Source organism: Manduca sexta, chromosome 24 (genome assembly GCF_014839805.1).
Source record: "Manduca sexta isolate Smith_Timp_Sample1 chromosome 24, JHU_Msex_v1.0, whole genome shotgun sequence".
NCBI classification, from domain to species: Eukaryota; Metazoa; Arthropoda; class Insecta; order Lepidoptera; family Sphingidae; genus Manduca; species Manduca sexta.
The window spans coordinates 13187929-13206933 of NC_051138.1; the positions used below are offsets into that span (position 1 = coordinate 13187929).

General features: G+C 38.1%; 1 protein-coding gene across 1 annotated transcript; it reads left to right on the plus strand.

The window, feature by feature from the left end:
* Window positions 1-1963: 1963 nt before the first annotated feature.
* Window positions 1964-14213, plus strand: LOC119190500 (juvenile hormone acid O-methyltransferase-like). Its single transcript, XM_037442512.1, has 5 exons — window positions 1964-2065; window positions 3386-3757; window positions 8843-9014; window positions 9832-9940; window positions 13774-14213. Exons 1-5 carry the CDS (start codon window positions 2007-2009, stop codon window positions 13929-13931), a joined length of 870 nt encoding a protein of 289 aa, XP_037298409.1. The 5' UTR covers window positions 1964-2006; the 3' UTR covers window positions 13932-14213.
* The last annotated feature ends 4792 nt before the right edge of the window (window positions 14214-19005 follow it).

Genomic DNA, 19005 nt, shown 5'->3' on the forward strand with positions numbered 1-19005 from the left:
AAACTCCGGGCTTTCTGTTTGTCATCAATTGTTCAATACATCTTTTATATTTTTTTTAAATCATTCTTGTACATAGTCATAATAGTTATATAAGCTAATGCACGCACAACACCGTTAATCAACATCATTATCATCATCAGCCACATAAAGTCCACTGCTGAACATAGGCTTCACCCAAATATTTCCAGACGGAGCTGTCGAAGGCGGCCTGCATCCAGCGTGTTCGTGCAACCTTCAACAAGGCTTGAATAATCACCGTTAATAATTATCGTATATAATTATTAGGTGTTGTTTGCCGCTTTTCGAAAACGCTGTATGAAGAGCGCAACAGCATGTTAAACGGTATGCAAATAACGTCTGGGGTTGTATACTACACGGACCTTGTAGAGACTAGACGGAATATCCGTGCTTACCAGCGTTTTTGCCATGTTTATTATTGAAATTAAATCTAACAGCTCATGTGATAGGACCGTTTCTTTTAATTTTTATCCGCGGTGCTTTACAGCTGGCTTATCTAGTTACAAACGTCCTCAAATTGTTGAGGTTAAAATGCTTCCTTCGTTCATTATTTTGTCTCCCGCTTTGCTATGAAGGGAAGTGGACAATTAATATTTCCAACTTCTCCCTATCTTTCTATTTGATTGGAAAGGCGGGAAAGTCTCTTGCCCCTCCACCTGCTTGATTGACTTTTCGGGCATCAAAATGACATTGTGTAGTAATATATTCTCAGTTAAAATATAATCTATATGCCAAATTCCATCCTAATCATTTCAGAGGTTGTTGAGTTTACTTCTGGCAAACATTTACGCACCTTTCCTAACTTTACCAGTATAATATTAATAAGGGCAAAAATAACAGCGCAATGGAAGCCGAATACGACGCCGCATTTTATTCCAATGGTCATTACGCTTATTAGCTCCGAAAATGTAGACATTTAGATACACAGTAATGTAAAACCATACGTTTAATCATACTATCTGCACAATAATGTGTGCTATAGACTTGGTAATAACGTTTATTTCAAATGGTTCCGTAGACTTTGGACAAAATGCAATAAATCATAGGAACAAGATAATAGACGTCAGGAAATTTTTAACCAACTACCATCTGTTTCATCTATATTTTATGCCAATAAGAGTGTAACAGCTAACTAAGTACTATTTACGTTACCTACGTGATCTGCGTGCAGATCATGAATAACAAGCAGGAGTCGGCAAGGGAGCCTAAGGCGCTGGGCAGATGCTGCAAATTTATTATAGAGACCCTAAATTGACAGTAGCTAAAGTTGTTAAAGCAAATGTGTGCTTCAAAGTATAGTCGAGACAACGTACACTCGGCATCTAAAGACAATATTTGTGCGAAGCGGGAAGGATCGAACAGAGGAATGGCTTCCTCCGAAAGACATTTTACACACATTCACTATCACTAATTTCTTATGTATTTCTATTATAACTCGGAATCATGTTAATACAGGGTCAGTTATACGAGGCTGCATATTTCACGAGAGTGGAGGTTATCTCATTAACGTATAATTCATGGATTATTAATTAGTAATATCATCAATGTTGTTCCATTAATAAAGACTACTTAGTTATCGAAATTCGACCGTCGACTTTAATATATTTATAAAATGATATACTTTGGGTATACCGCTCGGAGCCTCATGTCGGTTATAAATTTTATGTTTCTGCACGTCTCTGTATGAACTTGCGTTATGCCATACCCCAAGCTTCTCCGTGCGCGCAATGTAATTAAAAGGGATAAGTACAAAGTTTTTTCTCCACTATTAACATATATTGATATTTCAAAATGAAGTGCTTAATCGGAAAATATAATTGGACGCGGATCTCTAGAATCGGCGCCCTAATAAGCGTCCACATCAGCATTTTATGGATAAAATGTGCCTTGCATGTTTGTTATTAACGTTTCCAGAGAGAACGAGACAAAACATAATGAATCTTTTAGCAAAATATAAACAGCGCCACGAGAAACAAAAATTGCAGTCGATGAATAAACTCAAAATGGAACGCAAGGCTCTTGGCATTGGAGGGGAGTTGAAGGCCAGGTAAATATTTTTTAGTACCTACTTACTTAACTTTAAAATCTCATAAGTAAATCGACGGGTGAAAGGCTAATTGACTTAAGCGACATGTTTTGGGATACTTAACATAAACTAGTTGTCCCAAGTCATAGGCTCTGTAAAGCCAATAAATCATTCTTAGTAAATAGCATTAATTATTATAATAAGTTCCCCTTCGAAAATACCCAATTTGAACGAACCAAAATTTAAGCGTTACAACGAGCTGAATTGATGTTTGAAGGGTACATACTGTACTGTAACTGATCACCTTAATGATAAGACGGTTTGGAAATATTTGTCCTGTACACCACCACATTAGCAGACATTAGTAATTAACTGCCTTAAATGTCCCATATACTTCTTATTTATAATAATGACATTATAATTTTTCGTATTTGATATAATCTTATGTAATATTATGTAATGTATTTTTTGGAAGACGACCGACCGATCATTATGTTGTGTTTGCCTCTATAATATTATCATTATTATTTTTGTTTTTCTCTTGATTGAAAATTTGTTATTGCGAATGCACACTGTACGCCGCTATTTAATTATGCATTAATTGTCCTTATTATTTTTTTTTCTTTCTCCCTTTCTTCTTCGGGTAATCATTACTTTTGAACGGCTGGTAGGTTAGCTAGGCGAGGGCTCATGTCCTCGCCGGTGAGGATCGCGACGCGTTAACCATTTATTTCCGCATTTTTTTTTTATTTTCGCGGAGAAAGTGTCTTATGACTACCGCCCAGCCTTCGTAGCCTTCGTAGGGGGGGTGGCTCAGAAGCCCCCGCGCACCGAAGGACGCCCTCGGCGTCTACGGCAGCATGAGGCCAACTGCACACTGCCGTCCATCCCGGGGGTCAACCGAAAATTGTGCAAAGACGCACAAAGATGCACTACGGCGGACAGCCCCCTCCTGCCCGCCGACCAGCCCCCATCGTGGGTCCTATTAGTCGCCTCTTACGACAGACCGGGGATACCGTGGTGGAATTCTCCAAACGCCCCCACTCCACAGGGCGGATTTATTTTTATTTGTACCTTGTATTCCTTAGAATTTTTATCCTTAATTTATAATGTCCATAGTTATACATATAAGTCATTTTAATTGCTATTTGGAAATAATAATAATTATTCTTATACACGGTTTTGACGTATCATAAGTGCAACTTTGTTCGCCTCCGTGATAAATAAAGTATTTTATTTTATTTTTATTTATTTTATATGTATGTTTTTGAAACTAGTTAACATTTTTCGAGGTTTAATAATAACCTACCTACCTATTATGATGTCTAAAAAATATTTCAGCATGTGGGGCTCCGAAGGCTTCGAATCAGTTGAATGTTACGCGAAAGCGAATTCGAACACAAGGAAAGACGCCGAAAGTTGCTTGCAAGAGTACTCGCCAAGGTTCAAATGGAATAAAAAATCACGAGTTCTAGACATCGGCTGCGGGGACGGTAGTGTCACGAAAATCATCGCCAAGCACATTCCTGACGATGTAGAACTGGTCGCGTCAGACGTCCACGACAAGGCTCTGAAATTCGCAAACCACAAATACGGTGATGGGCGCATACAATTCATGCGTTTTGACGTGATTGGCCATTTGCCGCAAGACATGATAGGGAAATTTGACCACGTCTTTGCGATGTACGTCTTCCATTGGATCAAGGATCATGAGTAAGTACATTTTATTATAATACTACAGATATTATGAGTTTTACATTGCTTTTTATTATACGACCACGACAAATTAACTATACCCGACTCCTGAGGGTAGAAGGTAAAGATTAGAAGTAGAGTGCTGCAATCCAGATAGCCTGTTGACTGACGAGAGACATATATCCCTTGCTAGTCGACATAATTATGCCGGTCTGTTTGTAATTATATATGTCGGAGTGAAAACTCTTTACTTGGTAATTTTTTTGCATGACCGGTAAAGTATCACCGGTCTATATTTATTTTCCAGACAGTTATTAAATTATTGAAACACTTCTTTACTTCACTAACAATTTACTGCATAGTAACACTAGCGGAATACACAATGTGCTCGGTTCGAGCGTCCAAATAAGACTGGTACAAAAACTTCTACAAGATTGAACTCTCGTCGTTCGGCCGGTCCTTATATTGACAGCAGTCGACCTCCCTCCTCTTCTAATACTTCCTCGATGTAATGATAGATGGCGCCACTATCGCTCCGGAAATTCACCAGTGCTGCGGCGACACGGCCATTCTGAAATGCGATGCGTGCTCTGCATCGCTGGCTCATTCTCTCTCTGTAACAGAAACTCATTGCCAAGGTGTTTACTCCCACAGTACACCTCAGTCAATGTATTTGTAAGCAACATAGCATACAGGCAAACTTAAAGCTTACTCTTAATGATGACATATGGTAAGTTGTAGAAGACACAGCTCACTCCACGTGAGTACTGGTGAAATAAAATGTGATGAACTGTAATATTTGCGCCAGCATGGTTATACTGACGGGCGGTGCAGCATGCTCTGCACCGACCTCGTTGATTCTCGTAAGTAGATCTTGATTCTGCAAGAATAGAAAGAACTTCCTCTTATTAGTACAACTGTGAGCAACCCATGTTGCTTATTTTGAAAACATTATTGATGTAAGGCCAGTACACAAAGACATCTTTAATGCACCATTTTATTAATTTAGAATCTGGTGAGCACATGTCTAATCACAGTTCCACAAGGCGTCCCAACGGTATCTCAGGGTTCACTTGTGGATACATCAAGGACCCGTGGTTAGCTCAAGGGTAACACATGATTTAGCTCAGAGGTACCACTCTCCAGATATTTTATTCTCGCAGATTATTGTAAAGTTCAGTACACAAAGACATCCCTAATGCACTGTTTTGTCAATTTAGAATCTGTGGTGTGCACATGTCTAATCACGTTTCCACAAGGCGTCCCAACGGTATCTCAGGGTTCACATGTGGATACATCAAGGACCCGTGGTTAGCACAAGGGTAACACATGATTTAGCTCAGAGGTACCACTCTCCAGACATTTTATTCTCGTAGATTATTATAAAAGTGTAGTTGTAAGCATTATGAAAATAATAAATGAATAATTCAATATTAACTCAAAGCAACTTGCGTTGTTTTGTCACAGTTGTTACATCAGAAGAACTGCTAAGAAAATCAATTTTGCAAGGTTAGTAGGTTCTCGGAGGTTCTCGCAGAGTTCTCGGAGGTTCTTCCCAATTTGGTGCTTGTACCCGCGCAGCCTGGAGCGCGTAGTTTTGCATCCGCACCCCCTGAGGCGCATACCCGCACCGCATGAGGCGCGTACCCGCACCGCATGAGGCGCGTACCCGCACCGCATGAGGCGCGTCTGCGCGCACGCCCTGAGTCGCGAACATATTTCTGCACAAAAAAAAACAAAAACCAAAACAGCATCATCGTTTGGCCTATTCCGACCTCAATCTCATTCATGTCGGATTTTTCAAACCCTCCCCCTTTTTTTTTTGTATGCTGAGACGAGCTTGCCGTTCGTCTGATGGTAAGCGATACGACCGCCCATAAACAGTAAAAACACCATCCAGCACCTTGAATTACAAAGTATTCTTTGTCAACAGCAATTTTATTGCATCACAAACAAATCTACCTACAAAGTAGATCGGATATCACTTCCAATAACACATGGTAAAACTAATTCTCCTAAGATTACGGGAAAATAACTTACCCTCAAATAAGTGTTTAATTAATTAATGAATTCCTCATAGCCGAATTTTGCCACAGTGGCCAATAATCTGGTGAGACGGCAATCAGACATGACCGGAGATTGATCAAGCCCAGGACCAAAGGCTTTACTTGCTTTCCGGAGCACGGGGTTGTTACACTACTAACTACCCGACTCCGAGTTGCGACTAAAGTAATTTTCAAAATGGAAAAACCCAGTTACAATTATTTTTGGCTCGACCCGGGATTCGAATCCAGGACTTCAGCGCAGTAGTCGTACTCGTATTGTGTACGCATTACAATTATGCTACGAAGGTAGTCAAATAAAATAAGGGTTATAGGTCATACGATACCACACTTTCCAGGCGTCGATAAATATACCCTGCGATAGGCCAGTTAGCATCAACCGCCATTCGTCAGTCACGTAGTTACTTTAACCAAGACGCCTCCGTAGAATTTTCACACCATGCGCGGCACCCATACAGGAACGCTGTAGCAATTGGATCGCGGTACCCGCAGATACTTTATCATTCAAAGTTGTTTACACATAGCATGGTATGCTACATAGCGTAGGTATGTAGTGAATACAATCCAATTTTATGGGCATTGATTACTTATCCCAATTCTGATGTCGGAGTGAAAACTCTTTACTTGGTAATTTTTTTGCATGACCGGTAAAGTATCACCGGTCTATATTTATTTTCCAGACAGTTATTAAATTATTGAAACACTTCTTTACTTCACTAACAATTTACTGCATAGTAACACTAGCGGAATACACAGTGTGCTTGGTTCGAGCGTCCAAATAAGACTCGTACAAAAACTTCTACAAGATTGAACTCTCGTCGTTCGGCCGGTCCTTATATTGACAGCAGTCGACCTCCCTCCTCTTCTAATACTTCCTCGATGTAATGATAGATGGCGCCACTATCGCTCCGGAAATTCACCAGTGCTGCGGCGACATATATATAACTAGCTTTTGCCCGCAGCTCCGCTCGCGTTATAAAGTTTTTCAGGCTAAAGTTTTCCGTTATAAAAGTAGTAGTTTCCCGGGAGCCTATGTTCTTCCCAGGGTCTCAAATTGTCTCCATACCAAATTTCATCTTAATACGTTGGGTAGTTTTTGAGTTTAACACGTTCAGGCAGACAGATGCAGCGGGGGGCTTTGTTTTATAATATATTTTTTAGAACTTTTTAAGAGGAACAATCCCGTCATACATCATTGTTGCATAACTTTAACCGTTTACGCAGCGCACGCGATGGAAGCTCTCAAAACTAATAAATTGTTCCCGTTTTTGCAACATGTTTCAATACTGCTCCGTTCCTATTTGTCATAGTGTGATGATATATAACTTAGAGCACTCCACAAACACAGGGCTATTCAACACAAAAAGATTTTTTCAGTTCGAATCGGTAGTTCCTGAGATTAGCCATTACTGCTCCGCTCCCATTGGGTATAGCGTGATGATATATAGCCTATAGAACTCTACAAACAAAGGGCTATCCAACACAAAAATATTTTTTGGTTCAAACCGGTAGTTCCTGAGATTAGCCATTACTGCTCCGCTTCTATTGGTAATAGCGTGATGATATATAGCCTTTAGCACTCCACGGACAAAGGGCTATCCAACGCAAAAAGAATTTTTCAGTTTGGACCGGTAGTTCCTGAGATTAGCCATTACTGCTCCGCTCCTATTGGGTATAGCGTGATGATATATAGCCTATAGCACTCCACGGACAAAGGGCTATCCAACGCAAAAAGATTTTTTTAGTTTGGACCGGTAGTTCCTGAGATTAGCCATTACTGCTCCGCTCCTATTGGGTATAGCGTGATGATATATAGCCTATAGCACTCCACGAACAAAGGGCTATCCAACGCAAAAAGAATTTTTCGGTTTGGACCGGTAGTTCCTGAGTTTAGCGCGTTCAAACAAACAAACAAACTCTTCAGCTTTATATAATAGTATTTAAGTATTTATAGATAATAATATCAGCCCTGTATTATATACTTGCCCACTGCTGAGCACGGGCCCTCCTCTACTACTGAGAGGGATTAGGCCTCAGTCCACCACGCTGGCCTAGTGCGGATTGGTAGACTTCACACACCCTCGAAATTCCTATAGAGAACTTCTCAGATGTGCAGGTTTCCTCACGATGTTTTCCTTCACCGTTAAAGCGAACGATAAATTCACAAAGAATAAACACATGATTTTAGAAACGTCACAGGTGTGTGCCCTTGGGTTTGAAACTGCGGACATTCGTCTCGGCAGTCCGTTCCACAACCAACTAGGCTATCGCCGCTTTTATATGCTTAGTTAATAATTCTTATCTTGGACTATATACAGCATAACATACTTGTGTGTCAAAACTTATTAATGGGTGATAGGATATTTTAAGGAAACTTTCCGTATAGCAACCACTTTACATAGAAGATGTAAAAACCGCTACAGAGACCCACGTAAAACCTCATTTAGATGGCGCAAGTGTCAAGTAGAGCACGTGTGATTCTTGATACGGCTTAAAAAGTTGACCCGTTTAAAAAAGTGCATTGGCAATTCATTTTCTACCCGCGTTAACAGGCTATACTCCTGGCCTCAACGATAAGTGAACGTATGACAGTCTAAGCAGATATACAAAAAATATTGTAAGATATCAAATTTCAAGAAATAATGTCATTGTATACAGACGTTCTCGGCGGGAAAGTTGCTCGAGGGATTCTTGTATGATAATATAATCGTATGTAAGTTTTTGGTCCTCGCCTGCGTCAGGAAACCATGATGCACTAATATCTTTATGATTAGGTATTGCTAGCAATAAATGTCCTGTCTGAACGAGGTTTAATTTGTCGCATTTCTGTATCAGTCTGTGTATTTATATCCAGTTTGGAAGAGCCTGGCATACTTATGTTGGTTGACAAGAGATAATCATCTGTCGTCAATCGATATTTTATCTGGACACCACACTGTTTACTAACCATCAGGGAAACGGTGATTGCCTATGCCAATAAAAAAAAACAGATCAGCTGGAATTCAAAAGTATCCAATAATACTGTTTATTACATTTTCAGAACAGCATTCACTAATATCTACAACATCTTACCAAAAAATGGGGAATTCTTCGCAATATTTGTAGGACGTTGTGACATTTACAGCATATTTCAAATACTTGCAAAAAAGAAGAAGTGGTCAGAATACATGAAGAATATCGATCAATTTGTTTCGCTTTACCATGATTATGAGGTATTCAAATATTAAACACATTATATTTGTTTAAATAAAGGCATAATAAGACGAGCAAGCCGCTCACCTGGCGGTAAGTGTGACGATTAGGTTTCTGCATTGCAGTGTATTTGTTCTTGGTTGATCAAACACCTACTTTTAATATTTTTTAACAAATTGTAACTTAGTTTTTAATACACGCAGTTATGTCAAGCTGTACCGTCAGTATCTGATAAGATTTGATCCAAACTTGAAAGAATTCGGGTAATATTAGAATGTGCACATACTGACAAATGTGTGTTTGGTTCGACAGAATACGATCGCTTACCTGCTTTAGGTGGGATATTTAATTAAGGCCACTTTTCTCTGGTTATACGCAGTAGTAATTGCGTCCAGATATATTAAACTAACTTTTGCCTGCAGGTTCGCTCGCATGACAAAGGTTTGCCGGGATAATTTTTATTTTCAAGGGGAAGGTGCAAATAACTAACACTACCGCTCCACCTGATGGTGACTAAGTATTTTTGTTAAGTTCTCACACTCTGGTCTTACGACACATCATTGAGCCCCTCGAAACTATGTTAGAAATAGTATGACAGCTGGGCTTACCCTTACTCTACTTAAAATACGTCCTATATTAGCATACTAACCAAATTCCTGTGTTGGCCATATTTGGGTCGACCCCGGTTATCCCTTTCGTGTGCCTAATTCACATCCATGTAAGAAGGAAACCCTAAAACTCCATTAGAAACCAAAAAAGTATAATATTGTACAGAAAAACTTACCTTATATACCTACGTCAATAAAATTTCCTAAATAAAGTTTATGTTTTGTCAAGGATCCTGATACCACTATAGAAAAAATGCTAAGGAAAATCGGATTCGGGAGTGTCGACGTCAAATGTAAACAAAGATACAGCACCCACGAAAGTATTGCTGTTTTTAAAGGTGCGTACATTTTTTTTTTATTTTTTATTAATTATGCTCTCCAAATTAAGCTCACTTTCTTTCATAACTATAGTCTAGACGGATTGTCAAATATATTTTTGTTGGACATACGCTGCCGTTGTTTGAAGTTGTAGCTACCTACTATAAAAAAAAATAATATACAATTTTAAAGAATGTAGCGAAGAGCGGTGCTGAAAGTGTCGATTGTGACAAATCTTTACATCAAGCGGATAAAATAAGTACTATGTTTGGAAGTTCTGGTTCATCTTAAGTAAAATTTAGTATGCAATATGAATTTAAATACCGATTTTGTACATTATTAATAGTATTTCGTAAATACTCATAGTCTTTCCGGGATTGATCCTTAGCCATTAGTTTTGCGCTTTACAGCAATATGTTTTAAAAGGGCCATTAATACCAACATCCAGGGGTTGCAGACGGTGGTTGCAATGTGTTGGGAACGATAATAGTACAACAGTTCTTTTTTGGCTTTTTCAATCACATCAATATGAATGTGGAATGAATGATTGTTAAGGAGTAATAGCACTGGCTCTGCAGGACTAGGCTTAAGTGTATTTTATAGAATTATCTATAAACACTAAGAACTTTAAGCTTGTCATCCAACCGGAGCGGTTACCAGCCCCAATACACTCAGGGGGACCATCACGGATAAACAAGTCTTTATATTTCAAACGTGGTAATACAAACATTAGGGGAATCGTGTTTCCCAAGGCACTAACCCCGAGCTCAATAGTGACTAAAGTTTCATGCTCTGCGGAAACTTGCTCCCACTGGCTTTGTTCCTTTTTCAGCCATAATTGTCTTACTTTTACCAGTCTTATCCAAATTCCAGATGCGTGAAGGAGTAAGATTATATTTTGTAACCAAGTTGCCAAGTTTCTAGAAGAATTGATTTACGTTATGTCGATTGAATGAGGTCGCACGTCCTGCACTAGTAGCTTCTGGTGTTCTTATAGAAAATGTAGCGTGTCTCTTCAAAAAGTTTGTCAACCAATCCTTGCCAGCCTCTCCATTTTTATGCCAATATGGTGGGATGTTTTCGATGGTAAATTTTACGGCACACTGGTATGCAAGTTGTCGTATTTCTTCCGGTAGAAGGCTGAAGTAAATAGAAGCGCTTTTTAAGACATACGACAACAGGAGTCCTTCTTGTTCCTCATTAAATACTAGTCTTGGTTTGTATCCAACCGCAGGTGTGAGTCCACTTTATATTTTTTAAACATAGCGTTGTAACGTTGTTTCACAAATTTGTAAATCACGGGCAAAATTTTTTAATTTACGTCCATTTTTAATGCCCGCATCAGCAGCCTCCACAGCCCTTTGTAAAAGATCCCGACATGTAGTTCCCCTTTGAGTTTTCCGCTTGTATTTCCTCATTTTGTCAATGATAATAAAAACATTTAAAATAGCAAGTCAAAAAGTATTTTATTTTGTTTATAAGTGCTTATTTAAACACAAAACAATTTTACAACAATAAAGGTTGCTTGCGAGTTGGTTGTGCCATAGCACAAGCAGCCACATATGAAAAGTACAATTTACCCCGTTTATACGACTACGATATTTTATCTTACACTAGCTTTTGCTCGCGGCTCCGCCCGCGTCATAAAGTTTTTCAGGCTAAAGTTTTCCGTTATAAAAATAGTAGTTTCCCGGGAGCCTATGTTCTTCCCAGGGTCTCAAACTGTCTCCATACCAAATTTCATCTTAATACGTTAGGTAGTTTTTGTGTTTAACACGTTAAGGCAGACAGATGCAGCGGGGGACTTTGTTATATTATTTAGAACTTTTTAAGTGAAACAATCCCGTCATACATCATTGTTGCATAACTTTAACCGTTTACGCAGCGCAGGCAACGGAAGCTCTCAAAACTCATAATTTTCCCCGTTTTTGCAACATGTTTCATTACTGCTCCGCTCCTATTAGTTATAGCATGATGATATATAGCCTATAGCACTCCAGGAACAAAGGGCTATTCAACGCGAAAAGATTTTTTCAGTTCAAACCGGTAGTTCCTGAGATTAGCCATTACTGCTCCGCTCCTATTGGTCATAGCGTGATGATATATAGCTTATAGCGGTCCACAAATAAAGGGCTATCCAACACAAAACGAATTTTTCAGTTGAAACCGGTAGTTCCTGAGATTAGCCATTACTGCTCCGCTCCTATTGGTCATAGCGTGATGATATATAACTTTGAGCACTCCACAAACAAAGGACTATTCAACACAAAAATATTTTTCAGTTCGAATCGGTAGTTCCTGAGATTAGCCATTACTGCTCCGCTCCTATTGAATATAGCGTGATGATATATAGCCTATAGCTCTCCACGAACAAAGTGCTATCCAACGCAAAAATAATTTTTCAGTTTGGACCGGTAGTTCCTGAGATTAGCCATTACTGCCCCGCTCCTATTGGGTATAGCGTGATGATATATAGCCTATAGCACTCCACGAATAAAGGGCTATCCAACGCAAAAAGAATTTTTCAGTTTGGACCGGTAGTTCCTGAGATTAGCCATTACTGCCCCGCTCCTTTTGGGTATAGCGTGATGATATATAGCCTATAGCACTCCACGAACAAAGGGCTATCCAACGCAAAAAGAATTTTTCAGTTTGGACCGGTAGTTCCTGAGATTAGCGCGTTCAAACAAACAAACAAACAAACAAACAAACAAACAAACAAACAAACTCTTCAGCTTTATATAATAGTATAGATTTAATAATTTTTGTAATTTTTGAAAGACGACCACCCGATCATGTTGTGTTTGCCTGTTCAATATCACTATTTTTTTTTCTTTTCTCATGATTGAAAAGTATGATTGTAAATGTAGGCGAATGCACGCTGTACGCCGTTATTTAAGTATGAATCTATGTTCTCTTTTATTTGCTATCGCTAATTTTATTTTATGCCGCTCCAGGTTTAGTCGATTGGATTTCATCTTATCCCATGTTAACGGTGATGTGCGTGCATTAGCTTATATAACTATTGTGACTATGTACAAGAAAGACTTGGAAAAAATACAAAAGAAGTACTGAACAATTGATGACAAAAGAAAGCCCGGAGTTTCTTTCTGCCTTTCTTCTTCGGGTAGTCATCACTTAGGTAGCTAGTGAAAGGCTGGTAGGTTAGCTAGGCTAGGGCTCATGTCCTCACCGGTGAGGATCGCGACGCGTTACCCTTCTATTTCCCCTACTTGCCAGCCCGAGCTGGTTACTTCGTACTTTTGTACCTAGTCTTTTGTATAAACTTTATCCCTAATTTAAAATCTCCATAGTTATATAAGTGATTTTAATAGTTGTTTAGAAATAATAATTATTCTTATTCTTTGTTTTGACGTATCATAAGTGCAACTTTGTTCGCCTACGTGATAAATAAAGTATTTTATTTTTTTTTTTTTTTTTTATTTGGCGCAAAGCATTAAAATTACACTGCTTAACAAACTAAGACAAAGAACAAACATTTTGCAAGAACTCCCAAAGTAATAGCGCGAAACATGCTAGCGTGGGACCAAAAAGTATTAACATGAAAGTATTTACTTACGTGGCGCTGGAGGACCTCTACGTACACTGCTACTGGGTCCATGCCGCTGGCGCAACTAAAATGGCTGCCGCGTGAGTCGATTTCTTAAGGAATACACAATATGATCGTATATCTAACTCTTTCCGTTTTCTATATACTATTTGCATCGGGACAACCTACCCCTGGCATTCTCAGCCCCGCTCTCCCTTATGAGTTTACAATTCTTACTCTAAGTTTACGACTAACTATTATTTGCCGACAGGGTTTTTAATTGTGTGCATTTATTGGTTTCAGATTTCCTCACTGGAATAAATTGTTTTGATATTCCAAAGGAATCGTGGCATGAGTTCATGGATGATTACGTGGAGACACAGCGTTTTATGAACCTCATAGACGCTAAAGGTTTAGTAAGAACAAACTACAACCTTTTTGTAATCCATTGTATTAAGTAAACGAATGTGGCATTTACACAAAACACCAACTATATCTATAATTTAGTAGATAGGTACAGGTAATCTTCAATTAGATGGAGCAATTACTTCGCCTCGCACGTATGTGCAAATCTTGGAAGGACTCAAAAAAGTTGCTCCATCTAAACATAATGTCAAGGCAATTCTTATCTGTGTTGACAGGCGAGACACGGTTCAAGAACTTAGGCGTAAGAATTTTGTTCCGTCTAATTGAGGCTTATAGCGGTCAAGTAAATTGTGGGGATAATAAATTTTATATTGGGCTTTATGGTTTTATTTCATCTCAATAGTTAGGTATATTTAAATTAAATTCGTAAATACCCACTTTACCTGTAATCCTATTACCTACAATAACTATTGGCTATAACATTATGAAAGGGCATGCAAACATTTCTTTGACACTGCATATATCTTCAAAATAACTATAGTGAACTTCTCAGGTATCTAGGTTTCCTCACGATGTCCTCATTCACCGTTAAAGCGGGCGATAATTCATAAAGAATATTTTTTTAGAAAAGTCAGAGGTGTGTGCCCTCTGTATTTCAACCTGCGGACATTCTTCTCGGTAGTCCGTTCTACACCCAACTATGCTATCGCCGCTTTATTATGTCAATGTTGCTAGACAATGCAAGCGTTTGAACATACATTGATATCATAATGTTGGGTGGGTTGATGCTTCACTTCATTTCTTTATTTATTGCAATTAGAACGGATGAACCAATTACACTAATTAGATCTATTATTTGTGAAACAATAAATATTATAATGCTATAATGGGTGTAATAAAAATCATTTATAAATAACTAGGTATCTCGTTTCGCCCGCCTACAATGCCATTCCCATTACCAAACTTAATTAAAACACTAGTGGTGTGAAGGTGTAACAAATAAACAAACCGACTTTCAAATTAGTTAGGATACTTGGTGAGCCCCCTGGTTTTACTTGCGTTGAAGAGAAAGGGGATGACCTATGGGCATTTCTGTTTCAGGCAGCAGGGTGAAGTGTAAAAAATACTTTGAGAACCTCTTAAATGATTATGTAATTTATTTCAACACATTTATACAGTCTTGTCTGAATAGAAATGCATGTAAATAAACATGACTAATTGCAGAATAACATCAAAAGTCAATAAGATTCAGCAGTTTAAGCATCCATTGTTCTATTGATTATTATATAGATGGGTCATTTTGGCGAAAATGACATATATATTGCCGGATTCGGCTTTTCGAGCTCTAAAAAAGCCTACATCCGTTTCTAATGAGCTGAATATAGCCACCGAATACAAGAACTTGAAATGAAATCACCTATGTAGAAAATATCGATCGCTCTTTATAAACCTTTTACTAAATAATTTAAATTTATACCTACTAATATTATAAAGCTAAAGAATCTGTTTGTTTGAACGCGCTAATCTCGGAACCTACTAAGCAGACATTGAATTGTTTTCACTAATAGGAAGTTGCATTACTCGTGAATGCTACGGTTACTTTTTATCCCAAAGAAAAATTCAAATTGTGTATTCACGGCAGGAATTTAAAATGTAAGATGTCATCTATATATAAATAAAGCAGTAATTGGTTGTGTTCTTATTACGTAAATTGATCTATGTATGTAATGACTGTTTCTCATAGCCACTAAGTAAAGTTCTTTTTTTTCGACTGCTGCGGTCATCCGGATTACCTTGCTAACGGGTTACAAATAGTACCCCGGCTTAGAAACCGTTGCGGCCCCGACGAAGAGTGGTGAATGAAATGGTCCTAGGATCCTTTTAGACTCTAACGTGTTATATAACCACGAGGTATGTTTAGAGCATTGTATGCCTCGGCTATCAACTAATGTCCCCCATGCATGGGTATGCATTCGGTGTGAAGACTGAGCGCACAATAATTACCACGGGGATCTGGGGGTTGATCGATGTATTGTTAGGTACGGTAATTCAAGCAGGTATCTGTAGGTATGCTTAATAATAATACATTATATAACGTGAAATTAACTCTTTCTGTGGGTCTCGCCAGCTAGCACCTAAGAGAAGGGGAGGGCAGAGGGCTAAGCGGATATTTGTAGGACGGTAATCTCATTAATTAATAAGTTTTAACTGTAGGGGAATTTAGATGAGGCAGTAGCACCCCTTCTGCCCCTTGACGACGCTTATATCTCTATCTGTTTGGGGCCATCCATAAATTACGTCACGCGTTACGGGCGAGGGAGGGGATCGACGAAGTGTGACATTATGTAACAAGGGGTGGGAGCGGTCCTTAAATATCGTGACGTCACATTTCAAAATATATTATAATCTAACCCCCTTATTCATAAACGTTTTTTATCTAAGGACGGAGTAAAGTTATGATAACAAGCCTGTTTCTCAGTGCCCAACGGCACTGAGAAATAGACATAGGGCCGTTTTGATTGGTTATTATTGTTGTATTTCAATATTAGCCAATCACAACGGCCCTACGTCTACGCACTGCGAATACTGCCATGCCGTCAGCACTGAGAAACAGACTTGTTATCATAGCCTTACTCGGTCGTTAGATAAAAAACGTTTATGAATAAGGGGGTTAGTGTTAAAACACGAATTAACTATTACTTTACGAAACCCTCAAAAACATATATAACTATATCTGTGTATATATAAGATACCAATTGTTTTGTCGACCACTCGCTTTACTAGTGTTACGCGCCGACCGCCTAGGCGCTCTTTGATAAATGCCGCCAAACGCATTGCGCCTAGCGGTGATTTCTTTGTTTCTATTTCATTTGCCCACTGACTTTCGCGGATGAAACAACGTCAACGTCATCGTATATTTGCAAAATATGTGACGTCACACTGAGGAGGGGGAGTCTCACTAATGTGAACAGCCGTGACAAGGACAGGGAGAGGGGCAAAACATCATGAAATTCGTGTGACGTAATTTATGGATGACCCCTTTCTTACACTTCCATTATTTCGATTATGTTAAGATTTGGTGCAATTAAACTTTCAATAGCAAAAAAGAATATAGGCCTCTGTATTTATACATCTTGCATTCCGCTCAGGCGGATCAGCGAGCAAAAGCTAATCGACTATACAAATGACCAAAAAAAAAATTTGGCACCTACTCCAAAATTAGTAACCAGTATATAGGTAATGATTTTTTTTTTTTTTTTTTCTATTTATTACAGAGCTAAATCATAACCTGATTATGTCGCTCTGGTAGATAAATGTTACCAATATTTAACAATTTAGCTAAAATGACAAACAATGATTACTTAATTATACTAATTAGACTGATATGAGGGTGAAACATAAGGTGTACAGTTTTACTAACAACTTTGCATCTTCCGAATGAGGATCCGCTAAAACAATATTACAATCAGAGGACTCTTTTAGTATGTGTTTGCACATGTCTCTGCGAAAGGCTGCATTTCGAGCGCATTCCATCAAAATATGCAATAAATCCTCGGGTACATTGCATTGTGTACAGTTTGGTGAATCGACCTTTTTCATCAAAAATAAAAATCTTCTTGATGGGATATGACCAGTACGAAGCCTCATAATTATTACTGCTGCCTTTCTCGATAGGTTCAGATTATTAATCCATGGAATTTTAAATGGATGTGGCTGTATCGTTTTATACCAAATGCCTTTTTCTCTAGAACGAGCATCAAAATACTCTTTCCATAAATCGTGACAATGGTTTTTTATCAAATATATATAATTTGAGTAATACGGTAATATATTATATTGGACTCCATCCGTAATAGCTTGTTTAGCCAGGTTGTCTACTATCTCATTATATTCTATACCGCAGTGTGATGGAATCCATTGTAATCTAATGGATCTAGAGTTGGATGTCAATTTACAAATACTATCCAGCGTTGTATAGGCTATCGGTGTGCCTCGAATGCCCGAGGTGCACCGAGCCAGATGTTGGAGCGCGCTTCTGGAATCCGTGAATATGACAATATTATTTACATGTAATGATTCAGCGTAAGAAAGGGCCTCACAGATAGCGCTAAGCTCCGCCTCCATAATGCTTATTACATTACTATTAATTTTGAATTTTACACTGAGGTTAAGTTGCGGGTCAAAAAATGCCGAACCAGTTCCATTTCCATCTCTAGATCCATCAGTAAACATTTTATAAAAATTCCCATATATTCGATTAATAAAATCTAAACAAGTTACTTTTAAATTATAATTATTGTAATATCGTTTGCCTTTTGAAACATTAGGGATACTGATGTTAACTATATTACTTAAATCGATATTACTAATCCAAGTATTCATTGCAAACATTTCTATTTGTGGACTAGAGTGAACACTTATATCCTTTAGCATTTCATTCATTTCATTTTCAACAGCAATGGTTTTCTTTTATGTGGCCAGTATCTATTATCTTTAAACTTGAAAAGTTCATTAAGTAGTTTAATCGTAACATTATTTTGTTTTGACTTGCATTTTAATAAAAATTTTCCACATAAATAATTTCTTCGTACATACAATGGTGGGAGACATAGTTCACTCTCCATTGCATGTGTTGGGGTTGTTTTTACGAAACCTCCTATTATTCTTAGTGCCTGGTTCTGTCTTCTATCTAATTTATAAATATATTTTTGACAACTGTTATTGTAAAAAAAACTTCCATAATCAAGTCTGCTCCTTATAATCGCAATGTATAGTGTTCTTAGATGCTTGGGATGTATACCCCAAGAAGATCCCGATAAGATTTTAAATATATTTAAATATCTAGAAATCTTATACAGTACTTCAGTGATATGTTTATTCCACTTTAAAGAACGATCCAGCCAGATTCCTAAATATTTTACAGAACTTACTACCTCTAAAACAGAATTTTTCAAACTAAGCCTAATTGGTTCTCTATTTATACCTTTCTTAAAAATGCAGACTTTAGTTTTGGACGTGGAGATTTCTAAGCCCATATTCATTAATATAAGATTTAATTTATTTAACGCTACCTGTAGCTCTAAGGAAGCATCGCTAACATTTTTGCTCGATATGTATAGGGCGTAGTCATCAGCGTACTGAGAAACCACTATATTTGATAGATGTTTA

Bases quoted from the DNA above. Each gene is read 5' to 3' on its own strand.
- LOC119190500 (XM_037442512.1), top strand. From the start codon at position 2,007: ATGAATAAACTCAAAATGGAACGCAAGGCTCTTGGCATTGGAGGGGAG. The intron at 2,066-3,385 runs GTAAATATTTTT...AAAATATTTCAG, and splicing joins GGAGGGGAGTTGAAGGCCAG to CATGTGGGGCTCCGAAGGCT. The intron at 9,015-9,831 runs GTATTCAAATAT...TGTTTTGTCAAG, and splicing joins CGCTTTACCATGATTATGAG to GATCCTGATACCACTATAGA.